This window comes from Sorex fumeus, unplaced genomic scaffold (genome assembly GCF_029834395.1).
Source record: "Sorex fumeus unplaced genomic scaffold, SorFum_2.1 ptg000128l, whole genome shotgun sequence".
NCBI lineage: Eukaryota > Metazoa > Chordata > Mammalia > Eulipotyphla > Soricidae > Sorex > Sorex fumeus.
Window position 1 is genome coordinate 2,781,107 of NW_026606185.1, and position 21,734 is coordinate 2,802,840.

At 48.2% G+C, this 21,734-nt stretch overlaps 1 protein-coding gene across 1 annotated transcript; it reads right to left on the minus strand.

Moving 5' to 3' along the window:
* Positions 1–9,775: 9,775 nt before the first annotated feature.
* Positions 9,776–13,450, minus strand: NANP (N-acetylneuraminic acid phosphatase). Its single transcript, XM_056138259.1, has 2 exons — positions 13,329–13,450; positions 9,776–10,442 (listed from the first exon to the last, which is right to left on the minus strand). The coding sequence occupies exons 1-2, from the start codon at positions 13,416–13,418 to the stop codon at positions 9,789–9,791; spliced, it is 744 nt and encodes a 247-aa protein (XP_055994234.1). The 5' UTR covers positions 13,419–13,450; the 3' UTR covers positions 9,776–9,788.
* Between the last annotated feature and the right edge of the window lie 8,284 nt (positions 13,451–21,734).

Below are 21,734 nucleotides of genomic sequence, written 5' to 3' on the forward strand. Positions count from 1 at the left end.
CAACGAAGCTCCAAGAGACATACATAATTGATGCCCCTGATTCAGATACTTAAAAAATGTGTTGACTCATCGTGATACAAAGTTGTTCACGATTGCGTTTCAGCTGTACGGTTTTTGAGCACCCATGCCTTCACCAGTGTCTCCTTCCCTCCACCAGCGTCCTCAGGTCCTACCCCCAGTCTGCCTCTGTTGCAGGCACTTCTTTCTTTTCTGTGTGCTGCAGTACTGTGACCGAGAGGGGAAGCATCTCACTTTACCTCCTTTCAGCACCAGTTCTTGTCTAGAGACATCACTTCCCCGGTCATTGTCACAGTGGTCCCTTCTCTGACCTAACTGCCCTACCCCCATTATGGCAAGCTTCCTGCTAAGGATCAGTCCCCCTGGTCTTTGTCTCTAATTGTCTTTGGGTATTACCAAAGTATAGCATTTTTGACATGAACCAAAGTGCAGCCATTTTAGTTGTTAGTAGACATTTTACCATTCTGTATGATTATGTAACTGACAGCAGAACTGGGCAGGAGCCCGAGACCATGTCTTGGGAAAGGGAACAGAGCGAATAAAGTTTACAATGCTTGCAGAGAGTGCCAGCCAATCAGTAAAAAGAAGGAATCTAGAGGTCGACCAGGTATAAAAAGAATATAACAAAGGGGCACCCACAGGTGGCACTAACCAATGAGCTCACAGGTCGGTTAGGGAGAAAGAACAATGTGGTTTTAGGGTACTTACACCCTTCCCCGCAGTTGGTGGGGGTCGTACCCCAACCGTTTCTCTACAGCCAGGTCAGTAAGGATGTGAGTTATTGTTAAACTGATTAACAATTCTCTTTAATACAATCTTTGAACTCCTTATGGGTGTCTTATGTTCAACTTGAGGACCCTAACAATATCTCAGAAATGAGTGCAGTCATTCTATAGCCGCCCCTCTCCCGCTTATCTCTTCATTCAGCCTGATCGTCTCCATGCTCATCCATCTAATAGCAAATTTCATGACTTAATTTTTTTCTAGTGACTGGATAGTATGAAAGATGTGCCATAATTTGTTTATCTATTCATTTGTCCTCGGGCCCTCGGGTTGTTTCCAGATTCTGGTTATTGTGAATAGTGCTGCAATAAACAGGAGTGCAGATGGCTTTTGTGTTTGGGGACTGTTAGGGCATATTCCCAGGAGCAGGATAAGGAATACGGACTATGGTCCAGCAATTCGGCTCCTGGGAACATATGGAGCTAAATTCCTAGTTTATTGAGGAATATTCATACTGCTTTACCAAGAAGGCTAGAGCAGAGTCAGCATTCCCACCCTTGCCCCCGTATCCATGCCAACACTGATTGTTTTGTCTTTGTAATGAGTGCCATTGTCTCTGGTGTGAGGTGGTATCTCATTGCTGTTTTGATTTGTATCTCCTGATGATGAGTGGTATAAGTCACTTTTTCATGTGCCTTTTGTACATTTGGATTTCTTATTTGAGGAAGTTTCTGCTCCTCTCTTCTTCCCATTGTTTGATGGTGTTGGATTTTTTTCTTGTAAAGTTCTATCAGTGCTTTATATATCCTGAATATTAGCCTTTTATCAGATAAGTGATGGGAAAATAATTTCTCTCAGTCTGTGGGTAGTCTTTGTATTCTGATCTTCATTTCCTTTGAGGTTCAGAAGTTTCTTATTTTAATGTAGGCCCATGATTCACACAATTTTTTAAATAAAGTCAGTAAGATATCTAAAACATTACTCAGTTTAGTTTTGTTCTTTAGCAAAGACATTTGAGTTCTAGAGAAGAAAGTAGATTTTATCATTGGAAATAAGGAAAATAATGATGTTCTTACTATGAAAAATTTTTTTGTATGTGCATACTTTCGGCCACACCCAGTGATGCTCAGGGGCCAATCTTAGCTTTTTACTTCTGGCAGTGCTCAGGGACCATATGGGGTGTCAGGGACGGAACCCAGGACAGCCTGTGCATGTCAAGCGTCCTACTCACTGTATCATCTCTCTGGCTCTGTATGGAATTTTTTAAATTCTGATTTTTAAAATTAGAGTAAAATTATTTAAGAGCATGAATGATCATCTATGCTTAAGGTTCTTGAGGGTGTGTAATCTGCATCAGTTGTGGTCCTTGGAGAGTGTTTCTGATGTACCCTAGCCAGGTGAAGAGCCAAACCCCGAGAGCCAGAGGACTCCAGAGTCTCTAAGCTGTGGTCTTGCCAGGAACCCCTATAAGCCCCCAATCCCATTCACACAAAGTAGCTTTGATAACAGAGGAAAAGGACTGGTGAGTTCCTGTGACGGTTATGCCCAGCCTCTGAGCCCCTGAGGCTGAGAGCAGAGCCGGCCCCTTTATTTCTCTGTTTGAACTCAGTATCTCGCCCGCACGGCAGAGCCTGGCAAGCTCCCCTTGATGTATTCGATATGCCAGACACAGTAACAACAAAGTCTCCAATGGAGACGTTACTGGGCCCGCTCAAGCAAATCGATGAACAACGGGAGGGTCACGAACTCAGTGCAACACACATCCACACACGCATTGCGCTCTCTCTCTCTCTCTCTCTCTCTCTCTCTCTCACACACACACACACACATACCGCTCTAAAACATGTATACATGCATTGCTCTAAAACAGATGCACATTTACAATACTAATACCAGTATTTGTTGGCTGAATGGTACCTACAACCATTTTTTTTGGCAAAGATGTTAACAACTGCTGTCTCTACCATGAAGTTAATCAGCTCAGGTTGCTGTAATAAAATAGCACAGGCCCAGGGACTTACAGAAATGTTTTCCTCTCTGGAAGGTTGCAAGTCCCATCAAAGTGCGCAGGATAGTTTTCTCTCCTGAGGCCACATCTTCTCACTGTGCCCTCCCAAGTTCTCTAGCGTGAGCCTGCATCCCTGCTGTCCTTCCACTCCTTATAAGGACACTAGTCCTAGTGGATTACAGCCCCTTTATTACCATCTCAAATCAAAGCCCTAACGTTATGGGTGAGGACTTGAACACCTGGAGCGGCACAGTCCAGGCCACAGCACCTCTTCTCAGAACTCCCCAGAAAACCTTCTCTTTTCCTCAGACCTGTCTCTCTTTTTCTGTGGCTTTATCTCATTGGCTCTTTCAAGAGCTCCCTTACCAGGCGTGAACATGCCCCCACACCAGACACCCCTCAGGCCTGTTTTCTTTAGCTGGATAATCAGGGTCAGCCTGTGGGTCACCCCTTCTGGGGCTGCCGTAGCCCACACCACTTCTGTGTCCTGGTCCTAGGTGACATGGCTCATTTGCTGACTTGCCTCAGGGGACAATGGGATTCCCGAAATAGAGTTTGTGGATACCAAAATGGGAGAAAATTTGACCTCAATTGGACTCACTTCATAGCAGCCAACTCACCACCCAGAACACTGCAGACAAGGGGCCCAAACAGAGTCCCCAGGATGGGGACTTCTCCGAAGAGGGGCTGTGAGGGCTCCAAAGAAATGGCTGGCAAAGAACTGGAGCTTCTGGGGCCAGAGAGCAGTAGAGGGAGTAAGGCACTGACCCTGGTTTGATCCCTGGTGCCTCATGGTCCTCTAGGTGTGGCCCAAATCCACCTCCACCAAACTGCATTCTCTGGGCCACAGCTTACAGGAGATACTCAGTCTTTCTCTTGGTCTCTCATCTCTTACCTAGACATGTCTTAATCCAATCAAAACACATTCTTTGGTCATCACTTTACATCCGCAACCTTTCCTCACACACTGACTCACAAAGCCCATTTGCAAATGTCACATCGTCTCTCTGTCTTTACAGACACCCCACTATGTGCACACATACTCACAGCTCACACACACACTCACCTCCACTGTTCTGCGCCCCGACGGCACGCATCCCTGCTCTGATAGGCTCTCCTCCTTTACCAACACGTGCCACACTCTATTCCGTACAGACGCTGCTCTGCAGCCACACAGGACCCACACATCTCACCTACCCCCCCCCCCACACACACACACACGCACCATGCAGAACCCCATACTACTCTCTGGCTACCTGCAGACTCATCTGCACACATCAGTCTTAACATACACTTTCTCAAACACACAAACATGTGCCTTCAGCTGTACTGCAGTATTTTCATTCCCCACTCTTCACAACCTTGGGCACATACACAACCCTTCTACATGTATACTCATACTTTCCATATGCCACCTGTGACATACACCCACCTCTACATCCACACACATGTCCGCTATACCATTCGCACCTCTAAACTCACTTTTTTTGTTTTTTTATTCTTGGGCCACACTCGTTGATGCCCAGGGTGTGGTCCTAGCACTGCACTGAGGGATCACTCCTATTGGGGTTCAGAGGATCATCTGTGGTGCCAGGGATGGAACCTGGGTTGGCTACATGCAAGGCAAATGTCCCGGGGCCGAAGACAGTCTAGTGGGTAGGGCTCTCGCTTTTCATTTGGTTGACCCAGGTTCCATCTCCAGCATCCCGAATGGTCCCCTGAACCCAAACAGGAATGATCCCTGAGTGCAATGCCACAGTGAGTGCTGAGCCGTATAGCTGGATGTGGCCCCAAACCTCAAACAAACAAATAAGGGAAGTGCTCTGCCCATTGTTCTGTATCTCCAGCCCCCAGACTCACATTCTCATGCATCCACTTTCATCAGCATAACGTTTACCCCATTTTAAAAAGTTAAGTTTTGAAATAGTTTGAATTTCGTATTTTCTAAAATACTAATGACAATTTTCTCCACTTTCCAGAGTTTTATATTTACAGTCTGCATTTTATTATTTTTACTGGAGGAGCAAGGGAGGTGACAAGGGCTGAGGGAAAGTGGTGTGCTAGTGTTCTCTGTTTTGTTTTGTGGTCCCAGGATCAAACGCAGGGCCTGACACATGCAAAGCATGTGCTCTACCACTGTGGCCCGGCGGAGCCTGTTGGAACGTCCTTCCTACCCATTCAAATTGTTCATCACCCTTACTTGGATCCCTTTCACTTTTGAATGCAAGAACTCCCCACAGTGTTCTGGGGGCCAGAGGCACAACTGGTGACACTGATCTGGGCCTGCCAAGAGCAGGAGGGGAGTGACCTGCTGCACTCTGATGGAGGGGCAGGGACGAAGAGACAGGCTGACCCAGAGGCAGGAGAGGAGGGAGCCTAGGGCACATGCCAGTGTAGGCCTAGAAGGTACAGCCAGAAGAGGTTAAGAAATTTTTTGGGAAAAAAATCCTGTCAGAACTATAGGCTAGAGAGCCCACTTATGAAGTGGAAGCTGCCTCTCCAAACTCCAAAGGGCGTGTTCTGTTGTGTTTGAGCACACGCTGGGTCTGATCCCCACCAGAGCATATATACACCCATACACACATGCGTGCGCACACACACACACACACACGCATACACATACACACCTACCCTGCTCACCACTCACCCCTTGTAGGTAGGACTTATAGAAGGAAAAACAAGACATCCACACCTCGTCCTCACGGAGGCTGCAGTATGCTCTGTCCTCATGAGGACCAGGGCGCAGGCAGCCTGCTGGACAACTCTCCTCTTGAGCGAAGATCGGGATCAGGACCACTGTGCAAGTCTGGATCGCCTACACGCCCTGACATTACTGCAGGCCAGCTGTAGGCTGGACTAGATGTCCTTATAGTCGGCAGGAGAAACCTCCCTCCCGCCCAAGGACGAGACATTAAAGAAACATCAGAGGTAGAAAATGGTCTATATTTATTTATACCCCATGTCCTTGTTTATGTGTGTTTTCGACCAAGTTCTTCCCTACAGGAAATATGGCTATCCTGTGTTCTGGGGTATCTGGTGATTCATTTTCTTCAACCTGGTATGAACTGGGGAGAAAAACATGTGATGGAGGGGGACCGAAGCAATAGCACAATGAGCAGGGCACTTGCCTTGCACGCGGCAGACTCTGGTGGGATTCCGAGCACCCATATGGTCCCCTGAACACTGCCAGGAGTGATCCCTGAGCACTCTAGAGCAGGAGTGAGCCCTGAGCACCTGGGGTATGGGCCCCAGGCAAACAAAAAAAAACCAAACAAGCAAAATGGGCTGGAGCAAGCACAGGATTGGACGGACCCAGGACTTGGTGGCCCTGGCTTTGGAAGTAGGGGACCCACCAGTCACTTCACTAGTTTCTTGCACAGAGTGAGCAGACCCAGGGCAGAGGCTTTGTCTCCGTGCTTCTATCATCATTAGAGGGAGGAATCAACCCACTGATTCCTCAAAGTGCCTTCCCTGGAGGAAATAAAGCCCAGCAGCTTGTTTAGAGACACTTTTAGAAATAAGATTTGACTGACATCTGCTGGACTTTCAGTGAAGTGCTGCAGGCATGGTCTCCACTCTGTTATTTTATAGACTCAAGTCCTCAAGCACAAATTTCAATTTTGGAAGATGTACAAAATTAAGTATACCTTTCTAATTGTCAGGAACTCAGCAAGTGTAATATAGATGACATGTAGCAAGTAGTAAACCATTATAAGTTTAACTTTTACATGATTTTAAATTGTAGTTAATCAGGGGCACCAACCACATTCAGAAAGGTATGGAACTAGTTTCATGTATCACCATTACATAGTTTCAGATCATTTTCAGACCAAAAGGAAAGCCTGCATTCAGTTAGCAGCAACTCTTATTTCTGTTTCAAGAAAGAACACAATTTCTTTCTTCCCTTAAAAAAAATCTCTCCCTTTCTTTCCATTTTTGGCATTACTGTGCTGACTGGGGAGTCACGGTCTCGCCAAGGACCCTACTCTGCTCACTCGCACCGGGCACAGGGCTCTGTCCTGCGTTGCATTGCTCGTGCAGACTGCTGTGCTGGCCAGTGCTCACTGTGGTGCTGCTCCCACACACACTGCCCACAGCTGCTGTGGCCCCAGGCAGTCTCAGTGATGGGGCCTGTTTAGTGCTTGTGGGTGGTCTGGCGACCAAAGTCACGTTCTCATACTTGCAAGGCAGGCACCTTTGGACCCTGATAATCCTTTAGGAAATATGTTTATTTAATGGTGCTGGGGGTGGAACGCAGGTACCTACACCTTTGGTCACTTACACTGACCTCTTGTTGAGGCTCGTCTGGCACAGCTGCTCTGCGGGAACTGCCTGCTCCCGTGGCTGCCATTCTAACTGGACTTGCTGCTGCAGCAGCAGGACCTCCTGGGACAGTATCCTTCAGCTTTCACACACCTGGCTGACGAGCGTCTGGGAACCACATGTGGCATGAGGACCACCAACAGCTGCATCGCCAGGTTTGGGCATGACACACGTGCTGGCATCAGAGACTGGGTTATTACCTCATGCAAGCAAGGCAGGGCTCTAGACACTGAGGACAATCTCAGTCTGAGTAAGGGGGTTGCCCCGGGCAGGATTTTCATTTCACGTCAAACGAGCAGCATACAGGTAGGGCCTCTGGGGCACTCATTGAGTTTGGGGGTCTTGAGCAGTACTGGACAGTATTAGGAAAGAATAGTTCCCACATTAAAGTGATAGAAGGGAAAAAAAATATCTAATGTTTCTATCTCAAAACCAACTAAAACTATGAGGGAACTTAGGAACGCACACGCACACAAACACACAGAACCAGGAAAATAGGCAACAATATTGGAAGCTGTGAAACCTGTAAAAGAATTTTAGCAGGGGGCTGGAGTGATAGTACAGCAGGTAGGGTGTTTGCCTTGCCTTGCGACCAACCTGGGTTCGATTCCCAGCATCCAATATGGTCCCCAGAGCACTGCCAGGAGTGACTCCTGAGTGCAGAACCAGGAGTAACCCCTGAGCACCACCAGGTGTGACCGAAAAAGAAAAAAAAAGAATTTTAGCCAGGGCTGGAGAGATAGTACAACCAGGAGTGTTTTTGCCTTGCATGCAGCTGACCTGGTTCGATCCCCAGCATCCCAGAATAGAGCACTGAACCCTGTCAAGAGTAATTCCTGAGTGCAGAGCCAGAAGAAACCCTGAGCATCACTGGGTGTGAACAAAAACAGAAACAAAAAGGCTTTAAGATAGGCACAATTTAGAATCTAAGAACCATAATCATAAGGTAAAGAAGTCATAGCTACAGATTCCAACTATAATTATTTACACTGGCAATTTTTATACAAAAGTTAACAACCCAAACCATTAGTTTTTGCCTAGTTAATCAGATTTGACTGGGAAGACCCTGAGACAGCCTAAAGATCTACACAGAGCTTCCCACCGTGGCCCCTTCTGACCTTCCCATCTTGTGGTCCCCCAGCCTGGCCCTGGGGCCTGTCCCATTTGGGACCCTTGGACTATCCTGCGGGTGTGCTCATGGTTCCTGATTGAGTCATGATGGTTTAGAGAATATTTTCTAGTTGCAAGAGGTCTTGAAATAGTCATTCATTAGTAAGGTTGGAGTAAACCCTGACCTGGACTTTGTCTTTGTGAAACAAGTATGTCTTTGTGAACAAATGTCTTTGTGAAACAAGTATGTGTTTCCCTAAAGTTTCAAATTTTGGGAGAGTAAAGGCAGATGCTATGACCAAAAGCCATTCAGGTATTAAAATGGCACTCAGGAAATGTTTTGCAATGAAGCCCAATTTTCCTGTTGATTTCCTCCACCTGGACGAAGCTACCCAGTCAGCGAAGATCAGACTGGAAGGGGGAGCCCGGTCAGCAACAAGGCAGCTGACAGACGCAGGAGGGACACCTTCAGTGGACACCGGGCCTCAGTGTGCCTGGGAAGACAGTGAAAATATCACCGAAAGGTAGGGACTAGTAGGGACCTACAGACTACTGCCGTCTGTGGTAATAGCACAAGAAAGCAGACTACACGCTTTCCTTTACAGCTGCCATACAAGTGTGATGTACCCACTAGCAAACTGTAAACCCTTCAAACAGATCACGCAGAAAAAGGATTAGATTCACAGGCAAAAAGGACAATATGGTGTACACAATTTATATTTTTAGTTTGGGGGGTTATAACTGGCGGTGATTCTGTGCTTTTAGGTGATGCTGGCTTTGCTTGGTGACCATATGTAGGGCTGAGGATTCGTCACATGTAAGGTAAATATCTTAGTTCCTATACTATCTCTCCAGCCTTTGGTATAAGCATTTTAAATTTTTTATTTTGGGGGGGTCACATGTGGTAGTTCTCAGGGATCACTCCTGGCAGCCCAGGGGACTATATGTGGTGCTGGGGATTGAACCTGGGTTGGTTTTATGCAAGGTGAGCTCCCTACCTGTTGTACTATGTCTCAGCCTGTGGTATAGACATTTAAATAAATATAAAACACTTTCATATGAAATGTTGTGATTTGTATGACATTCAGTATTAATTTCATTATCAGTCATATATGTTTTATATATGTACACATATATATAACAGGTATATGTTAAGGCAGCATATAGAATCTAAGACTCTAATTATGCACCTAAGTTACCCTCCTTGGTATTTTCATGATTCTAAGATAAATTATTAACAAAATAAATTTTATTAAAACAAATCATTAATAAATATTCCCTCAAATTTTTCAGACAACACTAAAAATAACTTGTATCCATGTACTATGGATTTTCCAATGATAAATACCAGTCGATGGTTGGCTGGTCATTAAATGAAAAAAGTAAAATGACTTGGAACTGGGCCACAATGTACAGAATATAAAACTTTTCATTTTCACCCTGTAATTCACAGCCTAAAATTTGTAGTTGCAGAACGCGGCGTCAGGACGCACCCCGCGCGCGGTCCATCCTTTGCAGGAGTGAGCGGCTGCGATGATGCAGCTCAGGATGCACCCTGCCCCCGGTCCATCCTGCACAGGAGCGCGGGCAGCTCCAGGGATGCGGCTCAGGACTCGCCTCGCTCGCGGTCCATCCTGCGCAGGAGCTCGGGCAGCTCCAGCACGGAGGCCACGATGTAGTGTGGCGTGGGCGAGCCCGCGGGCGGGCCTGCTGCCCCGGCATTCACCCAGACTGTGGCGCCCAGCCCCGCGTTGAGGCCGCCTTGGATGTCGGTGTCCAGTGTGTCCCCCACCATGACGCAGTCTGCAGGCTGTACCCCGAGGAGGTCGCAGCAGTGGTGGAATATGGAGGGCGCCGGCTTCTCCTCCACCTGCTCCCCACCCACGACCACGGCGTCAAAACAGGGCTCGCAGCCGCACGCCTCGATCTTCTCCCGCTGGGTCTGCCTGTCCCCGTTGGTCAGTAACAGCAGCTGGAAGTCCTGCCGCAGCTCAGCGAGCATGGCCCTGACGTCTTCCTCCAGCACCATGTGCTGCAGGCGTGTGGATTTCCACAGGAGGTAGCACTCTGCGGCTAGCGTCCGGTTGGGTGGGCCGCCTTTGGTCTCCAGGATCGCCTCTTCCCAGTGGGTGGTCCGCAGGTCGGTGATGCATGTGCTGGCGGGGTGGGAGCACTCCTGGCTGAGTTTGACCTGAACTTTGTCACAGATGACTTCAGCTTCGTCTTTGTAATGGTATTTTGATTGTAAGAGTTTTATCACCTAAAGAAATGGAAATAGCTTCATCAACTCAACCCCGTTTTTAACAGTTATGCCCCTGAGATGCTATCATCTAGATTCCACCTGCATGCTTTCTCCTTTTTTTGTTTTTTGCAGCGTCAGGAATGGAACCGAGGTCCCCCCATGTGCCAGCCACATCCCGGGCCTCCCACTCCTGTCTGAGGCCACTCTATTACCATATTTATCTACATTTCAAAGAATACCAGAGAGAAGATTTCTCAATCCTACAGACAACTCATAGTCTTTGTTTTGAGCCACACCCAGTCGTGCCTGGGGTCCATCTATAGTGTTTGGGATCAAACTCAAGTCAGCTCATGCAAGCACCCTACCCACTGGCCCTCACCCGGTCTTTTTTCACTTAACTAACTTCTGACACAATTCATCTCAGAACAGAAGTTAACTAAATATATCACTATTAGAGACCTACTACTATTCTGGTCATGAAACAAAACCTGTATTTTTCTTTCTTTTCTTTTTGGGCCACATTCGGCGATGCACAGGGGCTACTCCTGGCTCATGCACTCAGGAATTACTCTTGGAGGTGCTCGGGGGATCATATGGGATGCTGGGGATGGAACCTGGGTCGACCACATGCAAGTCAAATGCTGTGCTATCTGCTGTGCTATCGCTCCAGCCCCTGTATTTTAATCTTTAATAAAACCTCTACAATTTTTGGCAACCATTAGACTGTTACATAAACAGAAACCTAGTTCATCTAATTGTTCTCCATCTGTGTCCTCTTTACTTTTAGAAGGTCTAAAATGACCCTTACATAAAGTGTGACCTAATTGCTCTTTTGAAATTCTGACTCCTTCATCCCTTTACTTGTGCTTTTCATTACTCCATGCTCTTATCCGTTGCCTGACAGAGACTAACGGTTCAGGCAGCAATCCTGTTATTGTCATTCAACTTTATTCAAACACCATCTACAGAACGTGGCCCAATCTAATCTATCATTTAAAACAGTGATTTGCTCTCCTCTCCACTTTTTCTAACATCCTTATTAATAAATGTGTTATGGGTAAATGGGGGGGCGGGTAATGAGTTTTTAAGAAATAATAAAATTTAAGAAATTGCCCAGCTCGGGGCAACTGCTTCTGCAGAGTAACAAAAGCAGACTTAGATTTTCCTTCTATACCGGCACCTGTGTCTTTGCCTTCGTCCCTAAATAATGTCACTCTGTCTTTGTTGTTAGGAGATTATAGACTTGCCAGGTCACTGGGCATCTTTTCTAGGTGCCAGTCACTTGATCACTTGACATCCCATTACTCATCGATTTGCTCGAGCGGGAGCCAGTAACGTCTCCATTCATCCCTGTCGTGTGCTAGTGTAGCCCAATGGCATCTGCTTGTTCTAGGAACACGAAGAGCCTCAAAGTGATCGTTCAGGGTCTTGATGAAGAAGTCTGACCATCTCATGTATGGCTGCCCACCTACAAGGTGTGTGCCTTGCACACAGCCCACCGGGTGCAACCCGGGATCCCACACCATCCGTTGTGCAGACTCAGGAGCAACCCTGAGCATCAGGGGTTTGACCCAAAAATAAAGAATATGAAGAGCTGAGCAGTCAGGAGCACAGTGCATGAAGAGAGGGTGGAGCAATAAAAGAAACAGGGACATGAAGGGAACCAGGGGCTGGAGAGGCTGGCGTGTGCCTTGCTTTTGGTAAGGCTGTGATAGATTCCTGGCACCCTCTCCGTCTATACAAGGGGAGCTCCCGCAGCAGAGCCGGAAGTATGCCCTTGAGCTCCCGGGTTGTGGCCCGCAAACAAACAAGGACAGGAACACGGAACTAAAGGAAGCTTGAAAAGGACAGGATACTGGGATTGTCACAGGGGGAAACTGGCAGTGTGCAGCTCATGGTTTCCTCCTTAAAGCGGGGCAGCTCAGGACAGGGTCTGCACAGCAGCTGCAGGCAGGGATGGGAGGGCGCAGCGGGCAACACTCGTGAGTAGGCCCCGTGAAGAGTGGACTTTCCTTCCTTCCTGATCGGAGTCCAGACCCAGCAGGGAGACCGGAGGTGGCACACGCGGAAGTTCCTCATCAGACCCGCACACCTAGGCACTGACGGTGGCAGCTGACCAGGTCACTGCCTCCTTACATCAACTGCTTCCTTACACCACAAAAAAGATGCATCCCAGAAACGGAAAGGGGAAGGCCCCAGGCACGTCGCTGCGCAGTCACCCAGACTGTGGGCAACTGAGTCATCGTGCACTTGGGAAGACCGTCTCAGGCTCTTAAGGGCAAAGCACACGGGCCTGAACCAAGGCAGCGTGTAGGCGGCCCTCGTGCAGCTACACCCCTCCTTCCTGCATCCCACCAGTCCTTTCTGTCCATCCCTTCCTGCACCACCGTCCCAAAAGATGAGGGCTCATGGGCGCATGGGAACGTGCGTGTGAGCGGAGAGTGGACAGTGGAGAGTGGAGAGTGGAGAGTGGAGAACGGAAACGTTGAGGGTGTGTCTGGCTGTGACTGAGTGAGTGCATGAGTGTGTGCCTAGGTGCACGCGTGCGGGAGTGGGTGCCTGGGTGCACGAGCGCGCGCGTGTGTATCTGGGTGCATGTGTGTGCCTGAGTGCATGTATGCGCGCGTGTGCCTGGGTGCATGTGTGCGCGCCTGAGTGCATGTGTGCGCGCGTGTGCCTGGGTGCATGTGTGCGCGCCTGAGTGCATGTGTGCGCGCGTGTGCCTGGGTGCATGTGTGCGCGCCTGAGTGCATGTGTGCGCGCGTGTGCCTGGGTGCATGTGTGTGCCTGGGTGCATGTGTGTGCCTGTGTGTGCCTGGGTGCACGCGTGCGTGCCCGCCGCCGCGGTGACAGCTGACCGGTGCGAGCTCGCGCGGCGCGGGGCAGCCGGCGCCGCGGCCTTACCTCCAGCATGCCCCTCCTGCTCGCCCCGGCCGTGTCGATGAGCGTGTTGTCCAGGTCGAAGAACACTGCGCGGACGCGGCCAGGCCCCATGCTGGCCGCAAGGCTCCCGAAGTAGCCGCGGCGCTCGGACACCGCTCAAGCGCCCGCCGCGACGCTCTCGCGAGACCGCTGAGCCCCGCGCGTCCGCGCAGCAACTTCTCGCGAGACGGAGCGACGCGCGGCCGCTGCGGGCTCCTGCCCCGCCTCCTGCCAGTCGGGTTGGCGGGTAGCTCACCTGGCGGTACCGTTGCGGTGCTGAGTGCCGAGTGCGCGCGGTGCTGCTCCGAGCGCGCGGGAGCCCGGAGAGAGTCTGCAGCGTGTCCCGCCTGTCCCCACTGACACCAGAGTGCCTCCAGCGCTTAGTCTCCTCTTGGTCGCACTTTATCTACAATTTATGATTTTTTATTTCCTCGAGGGTTGGAACGATAGCCTAGCGGGTAGGGCATTTGCCTTGCACAGGGCCGACCCAGCTGACCCGGGTTCGATTCCTCCGCCCCTCTCGGAGAGCCCGGCAAGCTACCCTCACCTGCACAGCAAAAGCCTGGCAAGCTACCCATGACATATTTGATATGCCAAACACAGTAACAAGTCTCACAGTGGAGACACTGGGCCCGCTCCAGCAAATCCATGCACAATGGGAGGACTGTGCAGATAGTACAGTACAGTTATTTCCTCAAGAGCCCAAAATGCAGGTCTTGACTATCTTTCATGACCTCTGCAGGATGCGGACTAGAAGCTGGTCCTCAGAGAGGCTGGAGTGGTTGCACAGTGGGCAGCACACAGGAGGGACCCTTGGCGTGGCCCCCAAGAAACAACAGAAGCAGATCCTCCGCCAGAGTGGATGAACTTTTCCTCATTTCACTGCAAAACCCTCCAAATCTTTACCCAGAACCTGCCCAAATCTGTGGGGACTGTCCTGAAAACTCAGGAAGGTTAGTCTAGGTGTTGGGTAATGTTGGTTAGTGCATTCTCCTCTGCAGCAGGGAACTGAGCAGCACCCATCACAGTGCTCCTGGAGCACTCCTATTCCTCTTTAACTTCTCCTTTGTGCTCCGTTTTCTCTATCTGTTCATCGCTCATTTCCCCTAATCAGAACCTGTGACTTTGGGTTTTGAGTTCATATGTGAGGTACAGCTGCTTTTTTTTTTCCCTTTATTGTATTTTATTTTTTTTTTTAAAGTTGTAGATTTACAATTTTTTGTGCTTTGGTTTCAATTATACAATGATCAGATACCCATCCCTCCACCAGTGCCCATTTTCCACCACCATGGATAATATCCCTCCCACCCCCATCCCCCCATCCCCCCTGTCTCTGTGGCAGAGCAATCCCCTGTGTTCTCTCTCTCCTTTTGGGTGTTGTGGTCTGCAAAAGAGGCATTGAGTTGCAAACATGTTCAGTTCATAGTCTACTTTCGACATGCATCTCCCCTCCTGGGAGGATCCTCCAAACATCCTTTATTTGGTGCTCCCTTCTCTATCTGAACTGCCCTTTCCTCTAGGATACCTGGCTGGCCTCTAAGTTATGGAGTAATCCTCCTGGTGCTGATCTCAGCTATTCTTGGGTATTAATCTCATACTTTGTTACTTTATATCCCCCAGATGAATGCAATCTTTCTATGTCTATCCCTCTCTTTCTGACTCATTTCGCTTAGCATGATACTTTCCATATTGTACCACTTGTATGTAAATTTCATGACTTCATCTTTTCTAAGAGCTACATAGTACTCCATTGTGTAGATGTACCAAAGTTTCTTTAACCAGTCATCTGTTCTTGGGCACTCAGGTTTCTTCCAGTTTCTGGCTATTGTAAAGAGTGCTGCAATGAACAAACAAGTGCAGATGTCACTTCGACTATACATTTTTGCCTCTCTGGGATATATTCCCAGGAGTGGTATTGCTGGGTCAAATGGGAGCTCAATTTCTAATTTTTTGAGAATCGTCCATACTGTTTTCCAGAAGGGCTGAACCAGTGGACATTCCCACCAACAGTGAAGGAGTGTCCCTTTCTCGCCACATCCACGCCAGCATCGGTTGCTTTTGTTCTTTTGAATGTGGGCTAGTCTCTGAGGTGTGAGATGGTATCTCATTGTGGTTTTGATCTGCATCTCCCTGATGATTAATGATGTAGAGCATTTTCTCATGTGCTTTTTTGCCATTCGGATTTCTTCTTTGAGAAAGTTTCTGTTCATTTCATTGCCCCATTTTTGGATGGGGTTGGATGTTTTCTTCTTGTGGAGTTTAACCAGTATTTTGTATATCCTGGATATCAACCCCTTGTCAGATGTGTATTCGGTGAATATCCTTTCCCATTCTGTAGACTGTCTTTGTATTTTGGTCACTGTTTCTTTGGAGGTGCAGAAGCTTCTTAGTTTAAGATAGTCCCATTTATCTATCTCTGTTTTCACTTGCTCGGCCAGTGGCGTGGCATCTTTGAAGATACCATTAGCTTCAATGTCATGGAGGGTTTTGCCAACTTTATCTTCAATGTACCTTATGGTTTCTGGTCTGATGTTGAGGTCTTTAATCCATTTTGATCTTACTTTTGTACATGGTGTTAGGCAGAGTTCTGAGCCTATTTTTTTGCATGTAGCCGTCCAGTGATGCCAACACAATTTATTAAAGAGGCTTTCCTTACTCCACTTCACATTACTTGCACCTTTATCAAAGATTAGATGAGCATATGATTGAGGAGAGATGTCAGTGTATTCAACCCTGTTCCATTGGTCTGCAGTTCTGCCTTTGTTCCAGGTACAGCTGCTTTTTTCTTTCCCTATGTCCTTTGCAATTTACTTGGAGCAAAGTTCTTTTTTGTGTAGACACAGGAAGACAGTTGAAGCTGTGCTCTTGTTACATGAGAGTTAACTAACTGAATAATATTTACTCGTGGGCATCTGTCATATTTACTTGATTTAAGCCTCAGTTGCCCCAAAGCAGGGTCCCGATGAAAGGACATGGATCTAGGGAAAGATGTGAGAGCTACCTTGGCATCAAAATGGGACAGGCCAAGCACCATAAAACTTATAATAAATTAAGAGCATGGTCATGAACAAACTCTGTCATGACCCAAAAGAGGTAACTGAATAAGGACCCTGCTGGGGTTAGGAAAGACTAACCTGGCCTGAGGACTTGGTCTATATAGTGAGATGTCCCCCGGAAGAGCCAACCTTTAAACAACCTTTAAGCTTAATATATCCCTCACTGTGTCCATACAAAATGACTAGAAAGATTATTAAGAAGTAAATTTAAGATGACTGTTTAAATGATTACTAGTTAAGGAAAGGGGAAAGTAATATACTTTAGATGGAATTCTGCCCTTGGACTGATCTCCTAACAGGAGGCTAGTTCCTCCTAGAAGCTTCCCCAAAGGAAGGACTTTACATATGTTGATTGTGCTACTTCACCTATGTGTAATTGCTACCCCCAGCCTTGGTGGTTGGGCTCTCAACAAGCACCAGGGAGCCGGGAATGGGGCAGTGTGTATCTGGCATGGATATGAGGCTGGGAATAAAGTAAAGGCTACTGATCGGCAGCCTGGCCGCCCTGTTCCCTCCTTCATGTGTCCATCAGCGGTGGCCGGGAGTGAGGAATGCACGCCATGCGTGCCCACACTTTTTGAGCACACACTAGGTAAGAAGTGTGGCCCGTTTTTCCATATCCCTCCCACAGGCACTATAAGCCTTCACCAGGAATTCAACTCTCAGCCCTAGCACCAAGATTCAGTAGAATGAGGGAGAAATGTGCCCAAGAGGCTGTGTGGGCTTGAGACTTGGGATGGGTTGGGACAGCAGCGTCAGTGGCTGCTCTTAAATCTTAAATGGGAAACCCTCTGCTCTCCACTGGAGTTCCTTACCATCAGAGAGTTCTGGGGGACTCATAAGCTCTTAAAGATTATGAGCCTTTTATGAACTTGTCAGTTAATTGGTTAGGGTGTTAGCACATGTTTGGGGGTGGTTGGGATCCTTTAGCTGGATATACAAATATTTCCCTTATGGGTTTTTTTGGTATGCCCCCACCCAGGTGGCATTATCCATCTCTTCCAGGTACCTGTCCTGAGTGGGCAAAAGAAAGGGCTATCTGGGGTGTATCTGGATATTCAAGAGAAATCAGTATTTTCTTGAGAATATCTTGGAATGCTGGATTACATGGCAGTTATCTATCACTGAGAAGGAGACAGGAAAAGCTACCGTCCCACACCAGCAGAGTGGGCAGCATAACTGTGGAGTACCTGGAGCACAACTGTAGGAGAGCCACTACAGCTGACATGTGTTGGAGGACCGGGTTCTAATATTAATTTAAAACTGAACAGGCTGGGCTGGAGAGATAGCACAGTGGGTAGGGTGTTTGCCTTGCACGGGCCGACCCGAGTTCAATTCCCAGCATCCCATATGGTCCCCTGAGCACCGCCAGGAGTAATTCCTGAGTGCAAGAGCCAGGAGTAACCCCTGTGCATCGCCAGGTGTGACCCAAAAAGCCAAAAAAAACCCCAAAACTGAACAGGCTGCTCCTGTGTCTCATCCTAACAGTCCTACTGTGCTCTGCAGTGTCACTCTGTCTCCCTTCTGTGGCACTGGTGGCTTTTCCAGGAGTCCAGGACCTGCTCCTGCTACTGCCTGGCCTGTGTTCTGGGAGGGGTGGGCTTAGATGGTTTGATGCCTTGGGGAGAGAAGGGATGCAGTGAGGAATCACACTCATATTCAGAAACCCAAGGAACTGGGGGTCCTTCATGCCACTGGTGTCCTGGTGACCAAAGTCTAGCATGTTCTCTTCATGTGCTCATCTCAAGCGAATACTTGGAGTGGATCCTGCTTCTCACCAACTCAGTAACTGTCCCTCAGCCCCTGATCCACCCCCAACCGAGTCCTGAACCCCTCAGGACTTTCCTCTAGGAACTTCCTAGGAAAGGACCCTCAAATGTATCCCAGGGTGTACGGTCTATGTCCCTCAGGTTCCCCCAACATCTTAATAGGCTCTGGGGGCACTTGGGATCTGACCCCCTAGTGTCTCTTTCCCATGAGATCCTGCCTTTCTCTTGTTCCTTTGGGTCCCTGGTCTGAAATAAAACCTTCATATTTAATGAAAAAGATTCAAACATCTAGAGGCTCTGTTCATTTCATTGGGTGACAGCTGCTCTTTGGAGGAAAATAAGTGTAAGGAGATCCCTTGGTACAACACGTTTGGTGGCCAAAAGCCACCTTGCCAGAGGAACAAAGAGATGTGGACCACGACTGATGGTCAATAGCCATTTAATTCAGAGCCAAATAGCATTATTATAGAGAATCTGAGGGGGCCGAGAACAGAACTGCACGTAGGTGTGATTGATCATTTATCGAGGCAAAGCATTTCGACAGAGGTAATTCTTTTGGGGGATTAACTCAAGGAGATGCTCTGCTTAGAGGTTATACTGAGAAATTCTTCTATACTGCTTTTTGTTCTTTCTCTTTCTGCTAGTATGTTAAATTAAGTATACTTCTTATTAATATATGCTGTTATCTGGATAAACACAGTAAGAAATATAGATTTCAAAACAGTTCTCTGGCTCCACAGGCAGAGGTTAAAGAGGCTGGGTTTTTAACCATAAATCCCAGACTAAGTCCTTAGGCCAGTTTAGATTTTCCTACCCTATGGAGCCCTGTCTTTTGGAGCATTACGGTTTATATCAAGAAATAAGCCAGAAAGAGAGGGACAGACATAGACTGCACTCATCTGGGGAATATAAAGTAACAAAATGGGAGTCAAACACCCAAGAATAGTTGAGGTAAGTACCAGGAGGTCTGCTGGAAGCCAGCAGCACATGCTGGGGGGAAAGGCAGCTCAGATAGAGAAGGAAACACCAAGTAAAGGATGTTTGGAGGACTCGCTTGGGATGCGAGAGACTATAGACCAAACACGATGGCCGCTCAATACCTCTATTGCAAACTACAACACCCTAAAGGAAAGAGTGAGCAAAAGGGAATGCCCTGCCACAGAGGCGGGGTGGGATGGGGGAATGGAGGGTGGGGGTGGGAGGGCTACTAGGATCATTGGTGGTAGAGAATGGGCACTGGTGGAGGCATGGGTACTTAATCATTGTATAACTGAAACCCAAGCACAAAATATCTGTAAGCCTACAACTGTACCTCATGGTGTTTCACTAATAATAATAATAATAATAATAAAGATCATGCTTTTTGATTTCTCTGCCTCTCTCCTTTCTCTCCTCTCTCTCTCCATCCCTCCCTCCCTCTCTTCACTTTTGGGCTTTATGATTTGAAATACTGGTACTGAAAGGGTATCATGCATATCCCTTTACCTCCTTTCAGTAACTCAGTTCTTGTCCAGCATGATCATGTCCATCTATCATTGTCAATCTTCAGCATCCCAGGTGAACCTCTAAGGCCCCATGACTGATCCCTGAGGAGAGAACCATATGTAAGCCCCAAGCACCACTGCGTGTGGCCCCCAAACCAAACAATTAAAGAGTCATATAAAATACAATATTTTTCACTCATTGTGGGTAGAGGGCCTCAGTGTTCCTGCTGCAACCTGAGACCAGTCAGTGGGTAAACTGGAGACATGGGGGGTGAGCCTTTCCCATTCAGAACATGCATGGCATGTTCAGGTCACGCATGGCATTTTAGCCACCCCCGTTTTATGTCAGCACTAAAATCCAGGAGGTTGAAAAAGGTATTTTCAAGGAGATTCCAAAGACATTGTTGCCTGTGTGTGTTTTCTCCATGCAGGCAGTCCCAACAGAGGTGGTTCTGCCCCAAGCCATGGACAGAGTGGGTTGGGTGAGAGATTCAGAGATTCTCCCAGGTCTCGTCATTACTATGAAGAGGGTCCAGAACTGAGGCCAGCGGTGTCCTCACACCAGAGCCCTGGCTGCTCCCTGCTCTCCCCAGGGCCTTGAGTTCACTACATGAACAGAACTTGTGGGAAGAAGGAGAGCAGTATCAGCCCAGAGAGGCCGTGCAGAGAGCAAGCCCTGTTGCCAGGGCCACAGCTGACCTGTCCTCTCTGTGATGTACTCGATGACATCACTGACCTCTCTTTGTGATGCAACCAGACAGGCTGGCAGCCTCCACACCACGCCCCCATACTCATTACTTGGTTCATTGCGGAAACGCATAGGAAGCAAACATGTTTTGCTGTTTACCAAGAAATTGTGGTTGTAAAACCCCAAAGAGTAGGACACTGAAAAGATTCAGAAAATGGGTGAGGACTCATTGGAGAACTCCCTGGAATTCTTCACGAAGACAGCCGGTAGTTCAGGTCAGCAGGAACTGGCCTGGGCAGCCCCAGCACTGATGCCCGTGATCAGTCTTCATAATCTCCCTGAGTGTGATGGCGCAGAAGCTGTGTGTGTGGAAGAGCGTGCACACCTGTGTGTGAATGTGTTTATCTGAGAGAGTAAATTTGAGTGTGTACTTGAGATGCTGTGTGTGTATGTATGTGTATTTGTGTATGTATGTGTGTCTATATGTGTGTGTGCATGTGTGTGTCTGTACGCTTGTGTGCATGTGTGTGTCTGTGTGTGTGAGTTGTGAGATCATCTTGAGGGAAGCCTGCTATAAGCAGGTGATCATCAAATCTAGCCCCCAAGGCAAGGTCACTGCTCACTGAGTTGGTACTAGGAGGTGCTCTTTGGCCAAGACTTTTCTAAACTTGATTGTTTCAATCTCATTCCTATGGGAGGTCTGTGTAGATGCAAATCTACCAGCAGGGAGGAACTCAGAAGGGAGGGGGAAACGGCACTTCTGGAGCTGAGCCTTTGTGGTTCTCCCTCAGCAGAGCAGGCCAGAGGAGAGAGAGATGCTCCCTCAGCAGAGCAGGCCACAGGTGAGAAAGAAGCTGTTCTACATATCCTCTGGGTCCAGTTCCTCTGAAGAAAGTCTGGAATCAGCCAGCACCAAGAGGAGCCAGATATCGTCTAAGCAGAAAGTTGAGATTAGCCAAGGAGAGTCAACTCCCCAAAGGGCACTGCCTTCAATGCTATGGCCTGAGACATATGGCAGAGAACGAGACTCAGAGCACCAGAAGAAAAAGGGTAAGAACCAAGGGGTGTGTGTATATGCACAAGTAAAAGGGGAATGGGAAAAGGCCCACCTAGAGGTGTCCTAGGGGCTGGTGTGGGAAAGGAGAGTCACAAGCCGGAGAGCCCATTCTGGGAAGGCCTCCACAGGAAACCACTGTGAGGTGGGCCCATGGTCTCCCCTTTCTGCTGGGCTCCACGGAGAATCCATGGAAGCAGCCATCTGGGTGACCTTTTCTCTTATTGATGCTTTGGCTCCAGCTCTGAAAGCATACTTGGCTCCGTCTCAAAGGACAGAGTCGTCAGCGACCTCTCCAGTACCAGCTGTAGGACCACAAGCTGTGGCAACATTGGGC